At 38.5% G+C, this 19,808-nt stretch overlaps 1 protein-coding gene across 1 annotated transcript; it reads right to left on the bottom strand.

Annotated features, from left to right (window-relative positions):
* Positions 1–444: 444 nt before the first annotated feature.
* Positions 445–2,911, bottom strand: LOC103974641 (uncharacterized). Its single transcript, XM_009389508.3, has 4 exons — positions 2,638–2,911; positions 2,451–2,531; positions 2,303–2,360; positions 445–765 (listed from the first exon to the last, which is right to left on the bottom strand). Exons 1-4 carry the CDS (start codon positions 2,868–2,870, stop codon positions 715–717), a joined length of 423 nt encoding a protein of 140 aa, XP_009387783.1. The 5' UTR covers positions 2,871–2,911; the 3' UTR covers positions 445–714.
* Between the last annotated feature and the right edge of the window lie 16,897 nt (positions 2,912–19,808).

A 19,808-nucleotide genomic window follows, 5' to 3' on the forward strand; every position in this document is an offset into this window, starting at 1 on the left:
TTCAGGCCAAGAATATAAAGCCACGAAATGCCGATCATTAACCATGAATGCAGGCCCACTAATACGGGAAGACAAAAAAAGTACACGGTATTGTTAACAAAAGCAGTTCTTCTCATAGTTTAGATTATCCATGGGCAGGGCAGGTGAGTACTGTTCACTTGACCCTAAAATAGCTGTGCGCTCAATGCAACTGGTACGATGAACCTATAAGGTTCAACCTGCAGTACTGCTTACAAAGATGTATAGATAGTCTCAATCTACAAAACTGCTCGTTATACCATAAAGTAGCTACATGCATGCAGTCATCTGCACGCCCACCACTTGAATAATCCCCAGTGAAAAGTTTCAAGCGCAAAATAGTAGCATCAGAGATGTTTAGTAAACACAAAGCTTCAAATCGAAGATGGAGATGATTTCAGAAGGCAACAAAAAAACACTTCAGTATGTGAAAATATATATGAATAACTTGATTCCATTTTGGCGTTTTACTGAGATTGAATACAACAAATGCATGGCAATCAGCAAGATCATTTATAAAGTTTAGTCAACCAGAACCGGTGAAAAAGCTAATGTGCTGAAGAAATAGCAGGTGTTCCATGACGTAAAATTTTCATTAACAACATCTTCGTAACAAATAATTCAAACAGATTGTATCGTAATTGCAGATCTCAAAATGCTTATTCCTCGAACGGAGATGACTTCCACCATATGTTTTCAGTTCTTTCCTCCTCCTTCCTCTTTCATTTTCTTTTCCCACCTGCGCTTCTGCAGGATGTAAAAGAAAAATGAACGACATTGGATTTAATTTGATTGCGAAAGGATAATCCTACTTTAAGCATTCAAAGAAGAAAATGAGTCAAATTAACATAGAAGACGAGAAACACAAAAAAATATTGTTCTTACTCCCAATAAATATTGTCAAATTAACATAGAAGACAAGAGAAACACAAAATGTGTAAAAATTTGTGTGAACAAGAGAAACACAAAAATCCTGTGAATAGTTGTTACTCCCAATAAATATTGTCAAATTAAGTGAACCTCACTATCAAGGACTAGAACAATAGTCAGACCAAGAGTTTGTTTCTTTCATAACCTTCTCTTTAAGGGTAAACATGCCAAAAAAAATGTTCTGCTAGATAAATTTCTCTGTTGCAATTCCTAACAGATCCAAATTCATTTCAGAAAGGCCTCCAGTTATTATGAAAAGCCGACATAATGGGGTTACCGGCAACAAACTTGAGAGACAATTTCTCTCCTAGTAAGGTGCAAGGTTGGTAAATGCCTAGTGAATATTGGATTCTTTACAGGATCAATAAGTAAAAAATTGTGTATAACCCAAGTGAGAGGTAACCAAAATAGTTCAAGCAAAAAAGAGAAGAAATGATATGGAGTCTACAACCATAATGTGAAATTTAAAAGTTAAACAAATGAACCTCACCGGGCGTCATGTCACATGAAAAGTGAAGTCAATTAATCCTTTTACAAGCTCGTAACTCATAACAATAACTTATGAGGCGCATGCAATAATCAGAGTCACATGTGCGGGAAAGTGCACGTACACACAACATGGTGCATTGAGGGATTTTGATGTGACACAAGGTTAAGAAGTTCGAACATCAGTTTGAGCAAAGAAAATGATCAGACCAAGACAGCTCTAATGCTTCAACTACAACCATGTGACCACATAATCTATTCAAGCATTTTATTGGCATTAATCCATGGTAACACATGATGAACATAATTCATCAGCCCATCTGGTGGACAGCCACCTGATAACTTAAAAGTCATGATAAATCATACCAACTTCATGCATTAAAATTAGCAAATGCCTCTATAGACCCCAAGCATGTACTTTTCCCCTTTACAAGGCTACAAGCACATTCAAACTCGATAGCAGAACTGCCAATTTTTCTTCCATTTATTTCCTATTTCCTTATTGCAAAAAGAGCCAATGTCTTGTCCATTATTCCTTGATGAACTTCAGTCAATCAAGATGGTTGAAAATGAAATGCACGTTATAGGTCAATTGTCCAGAATACTTGCACATGCAGCTATATATACTTTGGTCTTTGCTCTATCGGTAAATTCTGCAAACAAGTTTAAGAATATTACATATATTACCATCTGTATGCAATTAGAACTCATTCTTTATCGCCTGGACAGGTAAAATTTATTATTTTTTCCATAATTCGACCAAAGCCAATTTTCTAAATCCAATTTTCTAGATGATTGTAAAAAAGAAGACAATAAGTTGTAACAAGCAAAAGAATTCCTAAAGCCAGTTTTCTAGATGAGTGCTAACCTTATAATCCAGTAGCATATCGGGCATCTTCTTCATCAATTCAGCAGTTTTTGCCCGCCTATCCAAAGCCAATTAAGAAAACAAAATATCAATTTTGACACCAAAACCCTAACATAAAAGGAAGAGGGTTTCGAGAAGGGAATCGCACTTCTCCGCAGACACGCGATCGCATTTGTGACCTTTCCTCTTGTTCCTCATCTCCTTCCTCGGGGGATCATAAGGCCAATCCCTGATCCAAAGCGAAAAAAATCAACCAAACTTCCACACAAAAATATCACTTTCACAAGTCAAAAAGAAAGAGGAAGCGAAGAGATCGGGTGGTAAGAAGGACGAACTCTCCAGCAAGAAGAACCTCCTTGCGGAGCCGGGCTCGCTTGCGAGCACTGAGCGATAAGGGCTTCCAGGCGCCGAGCTCCCAGTAGCCCCACACGCCCTTGGCGAGCTCGTCCTTGTATTTGACAAGCTTCTCCCTCCACGAATACTGGTAGCTCTCTACCGCCGCCTCCTTCACCACAGCCACCGCCTTCACGGCCGCCGCAGCTGCAGCCGCCGCCGCCTTGCCCGCCATGGAACCGACGCAGTGAGAGAAGGCACATGACCTTCCAGCATCAGGGAAGTGGACGGTTTTGGCACATTCGGGCCTCCTTCACTCAAGTCGGGCCGGCCCAATTGACTTCCCTGATGGTGCAGCAGATTTTTGAGTTAGGATCGAAGACAGATAAATGTTGCGGCCCTAATTAATCACATCGACAATCTCATAAATTTGAAAACTCATAAACCTAAATGTCTTCCTTTCATCGTTTAGCTTATCTACGTGTATCGTATATGTATGCATGTATATATCGCCGGTTGCCAGTTCGTCATCAGGAAGTTATAATAATTTCGTCAATATAAAAAAAAATTACTATAACTCAATGAAAGGGGTGGGAGTTGTTACACTAATCACATCAGCGGTATGATAAGAACTGAGGCAAAGGGGGCACTGTTAGGGAAAAGAAAGAAAAGAGAAGGGCTTTATCTTTTCCGCTGGTGAGTCATGCATTTGCCTAAATAAATATTCCTTTTCTGGAATTTGAGCCATACGGAGCACGCTTGACACCGAGTTCTTCAGAGTACGGCGAAGCCAGCGATTATCATATACAAAGAGGTCATCATCATCAGCAAAGGAAGCTACTGCTTGCTTGATGCCCACACGGGAGAGAGGGTGCTGATCAAAACAATCAAATAATGTTTTTGAGCATGCTTCTGAAGCCACTCACATCCTTGGAGTTAGTGAGATCAAGTTGTTTCGTTTGATTAGACATCCTGATATTGTTCAAATAAAGCATCTAATGCTGCCGCCATTATATATATATATATATACATATATATATATATGTATATATATATATATATACATGTATATATATACATATATATATACATATATATATATATACATATACATATATATATGTATATGTATATATATATATATACATGTATATATATATATGTATGTATATATATATATATATATATATATATGTATTTGTATATGTATATATATATATATATATATATATATATATGTATTTGTATATGTATATATATATATATATGTATATGTATATGTATATATATATATATATGTATATGTATATGTATATATATATATATACATATATTATGTATATATTTATATATACATATATATATATATATATATATATATATATATATATATATATATATATTATGAAGTAAATTGACTATCCTATTTTAGTGACTCGAACAATAGACACGTACAAAGGTTTAATACTCTTTATAAAACCTATATTGCTCCAATATGGTTAGTGAAATTTAAAATGAACTTATCTAATAGACATGTCCTTTCATATATAATTATTAAAATTAATTTTAATTAATTTTAAGTTTTAAAAATTAAATCTAATAATCGTCCACAAAATTTAACATTTTTAAAGATTAAAATTGAAATAATTAATGAACAAAAGGAAAGAAAAAGAAATTGGCTGCTCAATACCGATACAATATGGTTAGTTAATTACTTTATAAAGTTTGAACTTAGTGTAAATAGTTTTCATCAGAAGGAAATGGAGTGAACTAGGCCTTGAACCTGGGGGGGGGGGGTAAATCAATGCAGTAGATAAAATCACATCGATTCAAAAATCTCGTTTGATGAAAACATATCGACAAAGTAAGTTTAACATTGAAAGCATATAGAAGAGTGTAATTAGAAAGTAAAGCAAGTAAGACAAATTTGCAGTAAAGGTAAATTGCACAAATAGAAATGCAAACCAAGTTTTATAGTGGTTCGATCGTCGTAACCTATATCCACTCTCGATTCCTCTTCCGTCGAGGTTATCGGCATCCACTAGTGGTCTTCTTTCAATAGGTGAAGACCAACCACATTCTTACAACTTTATTCTCCTTTTGATAGGGTTAGGAGAGAACATTCACACCCCCACTACCTCCTCTCTTAAACTTTACTAACACATAGAGTTTGAGAGAAGTTATCAAAAGATTACAATAGCAATTTTTTTTTTTTTACTCTCAATTCTTGTGTATCTTAACCAGGGATGAGAGGGATATTTATAGGCCCCAAGTGAATTCAAACTTGGAGCCAAAAAGTATCTCATCCCTCGTATTTGGGGTATTAGCAGTATGACCACCTACAGCACTAACATTGGGCGGTACCACCTCTTGGGAGGCCCAAATTTTCTTGATTAAATTGGACATTCTTGCTGTCATATACACTGAGATTTTGCTATCAATTCTATCCTCAAATTTCTCAAGTTTTTGATTGAAATTTCATCGAGAAACCGCTATTTTTTTGACGATAATTCTGCTCTTACAAGACAACACATACCTACAGCAACTTTCATTGATTTCTATCAAACCTTTGCTACCGTCTACCATAGATCTAAAACTTTCATCCATAGCCTTAAAACTCCACCAAACCACACTCTTAAACTACACCCAAAACAACCATAAAATAAGTCTAAACCGCAGCCTACATCCACCAATCCACTAACCCTTTCGACCATCACTTCTCATAACCTATACATGCCTTTAACCCGACAACAAAAGAGAGATCTTAACATCATAGATTTGGAGGCATATACTATAGCATCTAAAGAGGCAATCAATGCTAAATTCAAAGCTTTCGAAGCGTGAATAGAAGATAAGATTCGGACTCTCTTTATTGAACTCAGCTTTGGTTGACCACCAAACTCGAAGAAATCACATCAAGGAGAGAGTTCTAACTAATCGCACCAAGCCTGAAGATATGACTTCCAAGAGAGGGGAGGTTCTATGATCGATCTCAACTATCCACGCATAAGGGTGGACTTTCCTAGATGGGAAGAAGGAGACCCGATTGGTTGGATCTCGCGCTCGGAGCGATATTTTTGGTACCATAAAATCGCGGATGCATCTATGGTGGAAATTATGTCTGTACATCTTGAAGGGGATGACATACAATGGTTTGACTAGTTTGAACACACTCATGGAGTCCTCTTATGGTAACAATACAAAGAAGGACTACTGATCCGCTTCGGACCAACTGATTACGAGAACATTGTCGGACAACTAACAAAGATCCGACAAACCTCCACCATTCAGGAGTACCAAACCAAGTTTGAAAAGTTATCTAATTAAACTTATGATTAATCTGAAAAATAGCTATTGGGGATCTTCATTGAGGGCTTGAAGCCGAAGATCCGGGGAGAAGTTAAAGCGCGACAATCGTACACGCTTATGACAGCCATCTCTTTCGTACGATTTCAAGATGAGCGATTGAACCATGAAGCCCAGAGGACTAGGGTCACTCCTTGGCCAGCAATATTGAAGCCCTTAGTCCCCCCTACTGTCGACCGAGTCCCTACACTAAAAAGGTTGACAAGAGAAGAGCTTCGCGAGCAATATGCGAAGGGATTATGTTGGCACTACGACGAGCCATGGAGCCATGAGCATTGTTTTAGTAAAGGGAGACTTCTTATGATTGAACTAATAAAAGAAGAGATTATTAAAATCTAAAAGAGAGCCTTGAATATGAAGAAAAAGATACAGAAGAAGAGCCACAACCGACCGATGTTACGATACACGCACTAGCTAGCTACTCAAACCCGCAAACGATGAAAGTTGGAGGCCTTCTCAAACAACAACGAATCACTATTCTCATCGACATAGGCAGCACTAATAACTTCCTAAATAGTAAGGTTGTAGCTCGGATGGCACTCCACATCGAAGGTTGCAGCAAATTCGATGTAAAGGTCACCGATGGCAGAACCCTAAAGTGTGACCAAAGTTGCCCACGGACGAAACTATTGCTACAGGACCAAGAGATAATTGCATATTTCTTCCTCCTCCCTCTTGATGATCATGAGGCTATGCTCAGAATTAAATGATTGATGACATTAGGTGATGTTTTGTGGAATTTTATAAAATTAATTATGAAATTTTACAGTAAGGAGAAACAGGTGATACTGCACGGGAAACGTGGGGGCGACGTAACGACGATTTGCACACAACCAATGGAGAAGGTTTTGCATAAAGCATGCAGCGGCTTTTTTGTACAACTTAAGCAGCAAACTAAGGGAGAGCCAATAGAATTTGAAGATCTAAATTTACTACTTTTGCTTACTGAATTTTCAGATATATTTAACGAACCGCGTAACCTACCTCTTACCCGTTGGCATGATCATTGTATAATGATTATTCCAAGCAAATCTCCAGTAAATACTTAGTCATATCAGTATCCACATCTCCAGAAGGATGAAATAGAAAGGATGTAAAAGAGATGTTTGAAACAGGAGTTATTCGGCCAAGTTGCAGCCCCTACTCTTCACTAGTGCTCCTTGTACAAAAGAAGGACGGAACATGGTGATTGTGTGTTGATTACTGAGCTCTCAATGGCATAACTATCAAGGAAAAATACCCTATTCCAGCAGTAGATGAATTTCTAAATGAAAGGAAGAATAAATCTTCATAAAACTGGACCTTTGATCAGGGTATCATCAAATACGAGTGTGCGAAAAAGACATACCGAAAACCACCTTTTGAACACATAATGACCACTATGAATTTTTGTTTTCTTCAATAAAAGGTAGAATATCTTGGGCATATCATATCAGAGGAAGGTATGGTAGTGGACTCCTCTAAAATTAGAGTAATGCAGAACTGGCCAACCTCGAGGAACATAAAATTGCTACGTGGTTTTCTCGGTTTAATAAGCTACTACTGCAAGTTTGTAAAAAATGATGGAAAGATCAGTGTGTTGAATATCGGATTTTGATGATGAAGTCAATTGTCATTTGTTATCTAATCCATATGTTGAGATAAGTGTGTAGGATTAACTACGATGAAAGAAAGACATATAGTAGGAGTTGCATCGGAGTCAAGACTATGATCACGTTGGGAGTTCGAGAGTTCAACGGAAGTCCGAACGGTCGTTGGAGGTTCTGCGGGAACAAATCCGAGAAGTCCAGGAGCTTGCCAAAGAAGCTCATCGGAACTCGCCAAGTGGATCATCGCAAGTCCAGGAGTTGGCCGGAAGTTCGCCGGAGCATCGCCGAAGGTTCGTCGGATGTTCGCCGGAATAAGCGATTGACGCACCGGAGTAAGTTGCAGTAAATGTCTTAAGAAATATCATAGTTAGCATGTAGATTAAGTTAGGAATGGGAGGTGATCCCATTAACTTAATCTAGGGGCAATTGGGCCCTTGATAGACCCAATTTGGGCCGAATGGATCAACCCATTCGGACCAGAATTCCTGCTAGGCAGTGGCACCATCAGGGTTGGCGGTGGCACCACCCAAGAGATAGTCTCCCAGGAAAGCTGGGCGGTGCAACCGCCCAGGTTAGGCGGTGGCACCGCTTGGGCTTAGTCTCCGAGCGAGACTGGGTGGTGCAACCGCCCTAGTCAAGCAGTGGCACCGCCTAGGCTCAGTCTCCGAGCGAGACTGGGCGGTGCAACCGCCCCTGTCAGGCGGTGGCACCGCCCAGAGGCTCAGTCTCTGAGCTTCCTGGTGGTTGTACTGTCCCAGTTAGGAGGTAGTACCGCCAGGACCCCGGAAATCTGGGAAAAGACACTTTTGAGCTCTAAATTCAAACCAGTTTGGGGCCTATATAAATCACACTCTTTCCTGCATGAAAGGGAAACCAAAGGCACCGAAAATCCAATCTTACTTTATGATTTTTAGAGCTCAAAAATGTTGTAAAGGCTAGAAGTTCTCCTCCCTCTTTTCTTCCTAGTTTTGATCTTTCAAGAGAGGAGAGAAAAGTTTGTAAGGGTTGTCTCCTAAGCCTGTTAAAAGGAGTGAAACTGTAAAAGGGTGGTTGGCCTTCGCCTATTGAAGGAAGGCCTCTAGTGGACGTCGGTGACCTCGTCGATGGAGGAAGCCAAAAATGGATGTAGGTCACGATTGACCGAACCACTCTAAATCTCGGTTTGCATTTACTTTGAGCATCTTATCTTTACTGCAAACCTCCTCAGTAGCTTACTGCCTTTTGCTCATTTACGAACGTGTTTCATAGTTAAGTATTTTTTGAATCGGCATTAAGACGGAAATCGATTTTATCGTACGAACATCATATTTCAGTTTACGCTTACATTCTAATTTCCATCATAACTGTAAACTGCCTTTATATCTTTGCTTTAACTACATCTTGCTTGATTATAAGTTTAAGTGATTTACGAATCGACTTTTATACTGAAATCGCTTTTATCGTACGAATGTCGTATTCCAGTTTGCTATTACATTCTATTGTCTATCTTAAACTACAAACTGCCTCTATATATTTGCTTTAACTGCATCTCGCTTGATCACAAGTTAAAGTGATTTACGAATCGGCTTTCTTATCAAAATCGCTTTTATCGTACGAATGCAATTTTAATAGTCGAAAGTTTTTCGCTGCACTAATTCACCCCTCCCCCCCCCTCTTTGTGCTCTTGATCCTAACAATTGGTATGAGAGCGGAGTTAACTCTCAAACGAATTAAAACCCAAGAGAGATGGCGTACATCGAAAACCAAGAGGGCCACTCTATTACACGTCCACCCATGTTCAATGGGACGGACTACACCTATTGGAAGACCCGAATGAGGATCTTCCTTATTTCAATGGATTTTGAACTTTGGAATCTTCTTGAAAATGGATTTTTGAAGTCTTCTCTTCCAATGATCGATTGGAATGAATTGGAGAAGAAGACTTTCGCTCTTAATGCAAAGGCTATGAATGCCTTATTTTATGCGCTTGATAAAAATACGTTCAATCATGTTTTGGTTTATGAAACCGCGTTTGATATTTGGCATACACTCGAAGTGACTCACGAAGGCACAAGTAGAATGAAAGAGTCAAAAATCAATCTTTTGATACATTCTTTTGAACTTCTCCGAATGAAACCGAGCGAGACTATTGGCGACATGTACACCCGTTTCACGGATGTCGTCAATGGTCTAAAAGGACTCGGCAAAAGTTTTTCGGATTTTGAGCTTGTAAATAAGATTCTAAGATCCTTTCCTAAGAGTTGGAACCCTAAAGTCACTGCTATTCAAGAGGCTAAAGATTTAAACAACTTCCCTCTTTAAGAACTAATCGGGTCATTAATGACCTATGAAATGACTTGCAAGGCTCATGAAAAGCAAGAAGACATCCTTCCAAAGAACAAGAAGGATATGACACTTATAACTTTAGATGACCACTTGAAAGAAAACTCAAGTGATGAGGACTGTGACAATGACTTGGCACTTCTAACAAGAAAATTCAAAAAATTCATTAAGAGAAACAAGTTTAAAAGTAACACAAAAAATAAACTTGAACCCAAAAAGGATCAAGTTATTTGCTACGAGTGCAAAAAGTCGGGACACTACAAAAGTGATTGTCCCCAAGCCAAGAAGAGAATATAAAAAAAAAAGGCGCTTAAAGTAACGTGGAATGACTCGAGCGCATCCGAAGAAGAGGAGTCCAACACAGAGCAAGTTGCTCATTACGCCTTAATGGCCATCGGAGAAGAGGTAACAAATTTAATTGATGCAGATTTATCATTTGATGAATTATTAAATGCCTTCCATGACTTATTTGATGAATGCAAAACAATTAGTAGAAAATTTTGATAAATTAAAAATTGAATATCATGATAGTTTAGCTCAATGTGAAAAATGCCATGATCTAGAAACTCTCCAAAAGGAAAACTTGCTACTTAAGGACACCTTGAGGAAATTCGAGTTTAAACATGATCCTTGCAAACAAGGGTCACGTTCCCAAAAGAAGTGGAATCGGATTTGTGAGAAGTCCTCACCAAAATCCAACCATCTTCATAAAAGGCTCTATCTTACATGTTCAGCACCAAAGCAAATGCAACTTTTGTTGCAAACATGGACATAAAACGTATCATTGTCCATTCAAGAAAATTAGCCCGAACAAACTGATTTGGGTTCCTAAAGGAACCATGATAAACTCTATGCAACATAATAAACAATGTAGATCAGCTTTTGAGGCACCCAAAAGTAAATGGGTACCTAAAAATTATCCTTTCTTGTAGAGACATACACTATCACAAGCTAGGAGCAAGAGATGGTATCTTGATAGTGGATGCTCAAGGCATATGACCGGAGATCCATCTCAATTCTCTAAGCTCACTAGCATAGACAAAGGCTATGTCACCTTCAGAGACAACAATAAGGGTAAAATTATTGGCAAAGGAATCATAGGTAACAAATCCAACTTCTTTATTGAAGATGTTTTGTTAGTTAATGGTTTAAAACATAACTTCTTGAGAATTAGTCAATTATGTGATAAAGGATGTATTGTCAAATTTGAATCTAATGCTTGCATCATTGAAAAACCACACAAAAACACATCTATGTTTGCTTTAAAATAGAATAACGTATACACCATTGACATCAATGATCTTTGCAATGAAATGTGTTTCTCGGTTTTAAATGAAGATGCTTGGCTTTGGCATAGGAGATTAGGTCATGCTAGCATGAAACTAATCACTCAAATATCATCCAAAGAACTTGTACGAGGAATTCCTCATATCAAGTTCATAAAAAATAATGTGTATGATGCTTGTCAATTAGGAAAACAAATTAAAGGTAGTTTCAAATCTAAGAAGCACCTCTGGGCCCTTACAATTAATCCATATGGACTTGTTCAGACCAATCCCTACATCAAGCCTAGGAGGTAGCAAATACGCCTTCGTCATTGTAGACGACTATAGTAGATACACATGGACTTATTTCTTGATACACAAAAATGAATGCTTTAGATATTTCACTAAGTTTTGTAAACTTGTTCAAAATGAAAAGGGTTTTATGATTTCATCAATTCGAAGTGATGACGGTGGTGAATTTCAAAACCGTGATTTCCAAGAATTTTGTGAATCTAATGGATACAACCACAACTTCTCTACTCCAAGAAATCCTCAACAAAATGGAGTAGTAGAAAGAAAGAATAGAAATTTACAAGAAATGACAAGAACCATGTTGAATGAACATAGCCTACCCAAATATTTTTGGGCCGAAGCCGTAAACACTGCATGCTATATTTTGAATAGAGTTCTAGTAAGACCCTTACTTACCAAAACTCCCTATGAGTTGTGGAATAATAAAAAACCTAATATTTTATATTTTAAAATTTTTGGGTGTAAGTGTTTTATCTTGAATGAAAAAGATGTCTTAGGAAAATTTGATATTAAATCCGATGAAGGAATTTTTTTTTGTTATTCTTCGGTTTCTAAAGCTTTTCGTATCATAAATAAAAGAACTTTAATTATAGAAGAATCCATTCATGTTGTTTTCAATGAGATTTCCGAAATCAAGAAAAATGATTTTGATGATGATGTTAATTTCGATTCTTTGAATTTAAATGAAACCCCTTCTCGAACTAGCAACTTGGATGCATCCACTTCCGAAACATCCTTACCCATGGATTGAAAGCATGTAGATGCTCATCCTATGGAGTTAATCCTAGGAGACACATCTAAGGGGGTTTAAACATGTTCTTCTATTAAAAATCTTTGTGCCAACGCTGCTTTTCTCTCCCAAATTGAACCTAAATGTATTGACGAAGCCATAAAAGATGATTCATGGATTATCGCAATGCAAGATGAGTTAAATCAATTTGAGAGAAATGCGATGTGGAAGCTTGTTCCTAGGCCAAATGACTATTTAGTTATTAGTACTAAATGGGTCTTTAGAAACAAGCAAGATGAATATGGTATCGTGGTTAGAAACAAAGCTAGATTAGTGGCCAAAGGTTTCAACCAAGATGAAGGTATCGATTACGAAGAAACCTTCACTCTTGTGGCTAGATTAGAAGCCATAAGGATGCTCCTTGCCTATGCTAGTAATAATAATTTTAGGTTATATCAAATGGATTTTAAAAGCACTTTTCTTAATGGCTTTATTTCTGAAGAAGTTTATGTTGAACAACCTCCCGGATTTAAAAATAATAGCCTCCCTAATCATGTATTTAAATTAACTAAAGCTCTCTATGGTTTAAAACAAGCCCTAGGGGCTTGGTATGATAGACTTAGTACTTTTCTTATTGAAAATAATTTCACAAAAGGCAAGGTCGATACTACATTGTTTATCAAGAATTTTGAAAATAATTTTCTCATTGTTCAGATTTATGTTGATGATATTATCTTCGGTTCTACGAATGAATCTCTTTGTGAATCTTTTGCTAAAACCATGAGTCTCGAATTTAAAATGAGTTTGATGGAAAAATTAACCTTTTTCTTAGGCTTCCAAATTAAGCAACTAAGCAATGGCATCTTTATTAGTCAAACTAAATATGCTTTAGATCTGCTGAAAAGATTTAATATGGATAGCTCAAAAGCTATTAACACTCTTATGAGCACCTCCACTAAGTTAGAAGTTGATTAAAGTGGAGAAAGCTTCGATAAAAAAACTTATAGGGGTATGATAGGAAGTTTACTTTACCTCACTGCAACTAGACCAGACATCATGTTCAGTGTAGGACTTTGTGCTAGGTTTCAATCGAATCATAAGATATCTCATCGCAAAGTAGTTAAAAGAATACTTAGATATCTTAAAGGTACCACAAATCTAGGATTATGGTATCCAAAATTCAAGAATTTTGAGTTAATTACTTATGCTGATGCGGATTTTGCTAGGTGTAGACTAGATAGAAAAAGCACATTAGGAATATGTCAATTTTTTGGACATTTCCTTGTTTCCTGGTCATCTAAGAAACAAAACTCGGTTGCACTATCAACAACCGAAGCTGAGTATATTGCAGCTAGTGCATGCTGTGCACAAGTTATGTGGATGAAAAACACCTTAGAAGATTATAAAGTCCATCTTAAAAACATTCCCATTAAATGTGATAACACAAGTGCAATATGTTTAACAGAGAATCTCATTCAACACTCAAGAACAAAACATATTGATATTAGACATCACTTTATACGAGATCATGTCACTAATTATGATGTAATCATAGAGTTCATAGATACTAAGCATCAACTAGCTGATATTTTTACAAAACCACTAAGTGAAGAATAATTTGATTTCATTAGAAGAGAATTAGGAATGTTAATGTGTCCGAATACATAAACTTGTTAAAATTATTTTTCGGACTTTATTGATTAAATGATCAAATCACTTGATTGCCATTACATGCCTAAAATAACATGTTCGAAATTAATACAAAAATTTCCATAACAATAAGCATATTTTGTCTTCATGATTATATTTGAAAATCAATAGTATAGTCTTGTCCGAATGCATGAAAGTGTAAATTTCATTTTCGGATTCTCTTAACTAGTGGTATCCTAACAATCAGATTTTCTCGATACATTATTCTCTTCCGGACTTAATAAACATATGTCATATCGAGGTTTTGATTCATATCATTGATTTTTGACATATGGAATCAATTAGCAAATGCATCTCTCATAGACTTATCATATGAAAAATATCTTTCGAGAAATGGATTTGATGATTCCTTCTTATATCTTTTGAGAAATAGTTTTATGTGCAAGGATTTGATTCACACACATATCTTGATTCTTGTAAAAATGAAGTATGCTTTAAGATCTTATCAATTTTAACTTCATTCAAGTAAGCTCTTAAATGACTTTCCTCCTTCATGCAAAAAGATAATAACAAATAAATAGGAAGAAGCAATAAAAAATCATCTCAATGTCATGTTTTCCTTGAGATGTTTGTATAATTGGTATCCTATCACTCATTATTGAAAAATGACATAAACCTAGTTAAAATTTGCTAATATCGTTCTCCTTTTTGTTGATGACAAAGGGGGAGAAATATATGAATTGATGCTATGAGTGCCATATTTGAATGAGAAATATATGAATTGATGAGTGTCATATTTGAATTTAATGCTATATGAATTGATGCTATAAGTGTCATATTATGTTAAGATATTAAAAGAAGCTTGCATCGAAATATATGGTAAATTGCCGCTATGATTATGCCATGTTTGTATCATGTTAAGATATCAAGAACTTGCATAGCAACTTTCTTTGTTGATATCTTGCCATGTGATGCTACGATTGCTAAACACTTGAAATGTTTGCTTTACATTAAGATATCAAAAGCTTAAATTGTAAATTTACATGTTGATATCTTATGTTGAACTACTACCATCATTCATATTTGAAATGTAAAACTTGAGAATGGATGTCAAGTCTTGACATCATTTTCAATAAGATACATCGTGATAGGAATCATGATGGGAGTAATTGATAAGGTTAAGAGTTCTTAACTTATCAATAAGTCTATTGAATTCAAAGGCCTTGAATTCAAGAATGACTTATCTCAAGTATGACATATAGATAGGGGGAGTTAAGGTTAACTCCATTATCAATTGATTGTCATCATCAAAACGGGGGAGATTGTTGAATCTCGGATTTTGATGATGAAGTCAATTGTCATTTGTTATCTAATCCATATGTTGAGATAAGTGTACAGGATTAACTATGATGAAAGAAAGACATGCAGCAGGAGTTGCGCCGGAGTCAAGACTATGATAACGTTGGGAGTTCGAGAGTTCGACGGAAGTCCGGACGGTCGTCGGAGGTTCTGCGGGAACAAATCCGAGAAGTCCAAGAGCTTGCCAAAGAAGCTCGTCAGAACTTGCCAAGTGGATCGTCGCAAGTCCAGGAGTTGGCCAGAAGTCCGCCGGAGCATCACCGAAGGTTAGTCGGATGTTCGTCGGAAGTTCGCCGAAAGCTCGCTAGAAGAAGCGATTGACGCACCGGAGCAAGTTGCAGTAAATGTCTTAAAAAATATCGTAGTTAGCATGTAGATTAAGTTAAGAATGAGAGGTGATCCCAATAACATAATCTAGGGGTAATTGGGCCCTTGATAGACCCAATTTGGGCCGAATGGATCAACCAATTCAGACCAGAATTCCTGCTAGGCGGTGGCACCGCCCAGGAGATAGTCTCCCAGGAAAGCTGGGTGGTGCAATCGCCTAGGTTAGGCGGTGGCACCGCCTGGGCTTAGTCTCCGAGCGAGACTAGGTAGTGCAACCGTCCTAGTTAGGCGGTGGCACCGCCTGGGCTCAGTCTCCAAGCAAAACTGGGCGATGCAACCACCCCTGTTAGGCGGTGGCACCGCCCAAAGGCTCAGTCTCCAAGCTGCCAGGCGGTTGTACCGCCCCAGTTAGGACGTAGTACCGCCAGGACCCCGAAAATCTGGGAAAAGACACTTTTGAGCTCCAAATTAAAACCAGTTTGGGGCCTATATAAACCCCACCCTTTCCTGCATGAAAGGGAAACCAAAGGCACCGAAAATCCAATCTTACTCTATGATTTTTAGAGCTCAAAAGTGTTGTAAAGGCTAGAAGTTCTCCTCCCTCTTTTCTTCCAAGTTTTGATCTTTCAAGAGAGGAGAGAAAATTTTGTAAGGGTTGTCTCCTAAGCCCGTCAAAAGGAGTGAAACTGTAAAAGGATGGTTGACCTTCGCCTATTGAAGGAAGGCCTCTAGTGGACGTCGGTGACCTCGTCGGTGGAGGAAGCCAAAAGTGGATGTAGGTCAAGATTGACCGAACCACTCTAAATCTCGGTTTGCATTTACTTTGAGCATCTTATCTTTACTGCAAACCTCCTTACTAGCTTACTACCTTCTGCTCATTTACGAACGTGTTTCATAGTTAAGTATTTTCTGAATCGACGTTAAGACGGAAATTAATTTTATCATACGAACATCATATTTCAGTTTGCGCTTACATTCTGATTTCCATCATAACTACAAACTGCTTTTATATCTTTGCTTTAACTGCATCTCGCTTGATCACAAGTTAAAGTGATTTACGAATCGGCTTTCATACTGAAATAATTTTTATTGTATGAATGTCGTATTCCAGTTTGCTATTACAATCTGTTGTCTATCTTAAACTGCAAACTGCCTCTATATATTTGCTTTAACTGCATCTCGCTTAATCACAAGTTAAAGTGATTTACGAATTGGCTTTCTTACCAAAATTACTTTTATCGTACGAATGCAGTTTTAATCGTCGAAAGTTTTCTGATGCATTAATTCACCCCTCCCCCCTCTTAGTGCTCTTGATCCTAACATAGTGCACCACTTACTTCCTTGCTAAAATAAGATGCTTTCCAATGGTTGGACAAAGCCACCACCACCTTCAATAAACTTAAAGCCACAATGACGACAACGCTTGTACTAGCGCTACTCGACTTCGGCAAGACTTTCGTTATTGAAGCCGATGCCTCCGGAGTCAGAATTGGTGTTTTACTAATGTAAGATGGCCACCCCCTCGCTTATACCAGTTAGCCATTATCTCCTTCCCATCTCAAAATGACTATTTATGATAAGGAGATACTCGCGATTGTGCATGCGGTGGCCAAATGAAGATCGTACTTGATCGGGCGATACTTTTAAATCAAGACCGACCATAAAAGCCTAAAATATTTCTTGGAGCATAAGATATCTTCCCCCAATTAGCAAAAATGTGTAACAAAGCTTCTTGGATATGATTATGAAATAACTTACAAAAAGGGGAAAGAAAATATTGTTGCAGATGTGCTTTCACAACTACCTAAGCAAGCTGAATTTTCGGCCATTTCACTTTCGACTAGCAACATCCCTGAGGATATTAAGAGGGAATGGTAGGAAGATCCAGAGACCAGTAAGATCATAAAAAAATTGGAGGAATCATTTGTTAGGATCGGAGCGACACTAAGAGGGGGGGGGGGGGTGAATTAGTGCAGCGGATTAAAATGTCGATTTTGGAAAATCTTTCGTACGATAAAAATCGAACTCGGAAGTGCTTAACATAAACGTGTGTTCGTAAAGATATGCAGCAAAGGTAATGAGGAAATAAAGTACGTAAGAAGGTTTGTAGTAATGTAAATAGCAATAAAGAAATGCAAACCAAAGATCACGCCGATTTTAAAGTGGTTCGGTCAAATGACCTACATCCACTTGCGAGGCCCCTCTTCGATGAGGCTCCCACCTTCCACTAGCAAATCTCTTGAAGGGGAAGGGTAAATACCCCTCTTACAACATTTTACAAGCGGTTCACTCTCTTACAGATTTTCAGCAAGAAAGAAGGAGGTGAACACTAGCAAATTGAAAACAAGACTTGCTAAGACTTTTCTAAGACCTTTCTCTCAATCAATTGCTTCTCAAAAAGTTGTAATCTCAGCTGAGATTTGAGGGGTATTTATAGGCCTCAAGAGGATTCAAATTTGGGCTCCAAAATTTGAATTCTCTTTGGTTCCCGATGCTGGCGGTGCCACCGCCTGTCAGTGTCTGACACTGACAGTGGACTGGCGGTGCCATCGCCTGCTAGTCATAGGTGCCCAGCAAGCCAATCACGTGAGTGATGGCACGTGTGACTTGATACAGAATCTTTTTGCTTATTATATTTTGGCGTATATCACTTTATAACTATTGCATAAATGCATACATATATTGTGATGTCCTTGGATTTGTGCAATGGGAATCGGATCGTGATGAGATCACGATAATGAGATCGATTCACCTTTAAACACATATCCTAAATGATCCTGGTCATAGGTTACTCGAGAGGGACATCGTGATAACCGGATAGACTGGTGTGCTGTATACCCGTCCATATCATGGATGCAGCTTGTCTCATAGCTGCTCGTGTAGGGACACTAGGGATACAATACAGGTGCTCATTGGAGAATGAGTTCACTGATTGATCTGCTTACGGAATACTGGATGGTTAATGATGCCTTATTGTCAAACAGCGATTCCGTAGTCCTAGTGGTGTATCTGGTCCTTAGACTTCAGACACCAAGGATGTCCTATATGAGTGCTCCACTCTTTGATACCAGACTTATAGGTTTGGCTGTCCCAGATCTAGTACAACTGGTCATTGGGAGTGGTAGTCGACCTTACGAGGGCTATTGAGTGTCGATAGAGGATCATCCACTCTCGGCGTCATGAGAGGAATATCCCATGTGTTCTTGCTCAGACAAATCCCTGGCCAGGGTCATTCGGGTTGAGAGAGAAAGAGTTCTCCGGGAGAATCCGATTAGAGCGAGACTCGAGTAGAAACCGTATGGGTCTGACAGCACCATGCTCAATATACGGTCTCTGGGATATTAGATGGATGAGGGACTATAGATACATGGTAACTGAGGACAGACAGGTCCAATGGATTGGATTCCCCTGTATCGTCTGGGGACTACGGCGTAGTGGCCTAGTACGTCCGTAGTCGATGAGTCGAGTGAATTATTACAGAGATAATAATTCACTGAGTTAGAAGGAGTTCTGACAGGTATGACTCACGGCCAGCTCGATATTGGGCCTAGAGGGTCACACACATATGGTAGGCATTGCGATGAGTAGAGGTTCGGATATGAGATATCCGACGGAGCCCTTGTCTTATTGGATGCAGATCCAATACCCACTAGGGAAGGACCCATTAGGGTTTGACACGGGATCTCTATAAATATGAGGGATTCACAGCCTCATAGGCTAGAGCCTTTGCTTGCCTTTCCTATTCTCCTCTTCCTCTCCACCTCAGATCAGGCCTGGAGTTTTGAGGAGCGTCGTCGCAACCCTGCTGTGTGGATCATCGCTAGAGAGGAGGACGCTTGACCTCCTTTACCCTCTCCTAAGGATCTGCAAGGAAACAGGGATATACGATCTCCCTAGGTAACACAATATACTCTATACGCAGTTTCATGTTTCACGGATTTTTGCGCACCAATCTTCGCACGACGACGAACATCTTTTTGGGAATCGGGGATTTTGTTTTCTTGTTCTTCCGCTGCGCATGTGATGTCCCCCCCAATGATTTCCCAACAGTGGTATCAGAGCCAGGTTGTTCGTGCGAATGATTGGTTTTGAACTGCGTGTGTTGTGTTTAGGAAGAATTTTGACGTCAAAATCGTTGACGCAAAAGCGAGAAAGGGCAGCAATAGTTGCTGCCCTCGATCTGCGTGCGTGCAGCGCAACCGAAGGCAGGCAGCACAGCGCCGGCGCATGCGCAAGCGCTGTGCCTGCAGCAG

Source organism: Musa acuminata, chromosome BXJ3-8 (genome assembly GCF_036884655.1).
Source record: "Musa acuminata AAA Group cultivar baxijiao chromosome BXJ3-8, Cavendish_Baxijiao_AAA, whole genome shotgun sequence".
NCBI lineage: Eukaryota > Viridiplantae > Streptophyta > Magnoliopsida > Zingiberales > Musaceae > Musa > Musa acuminata.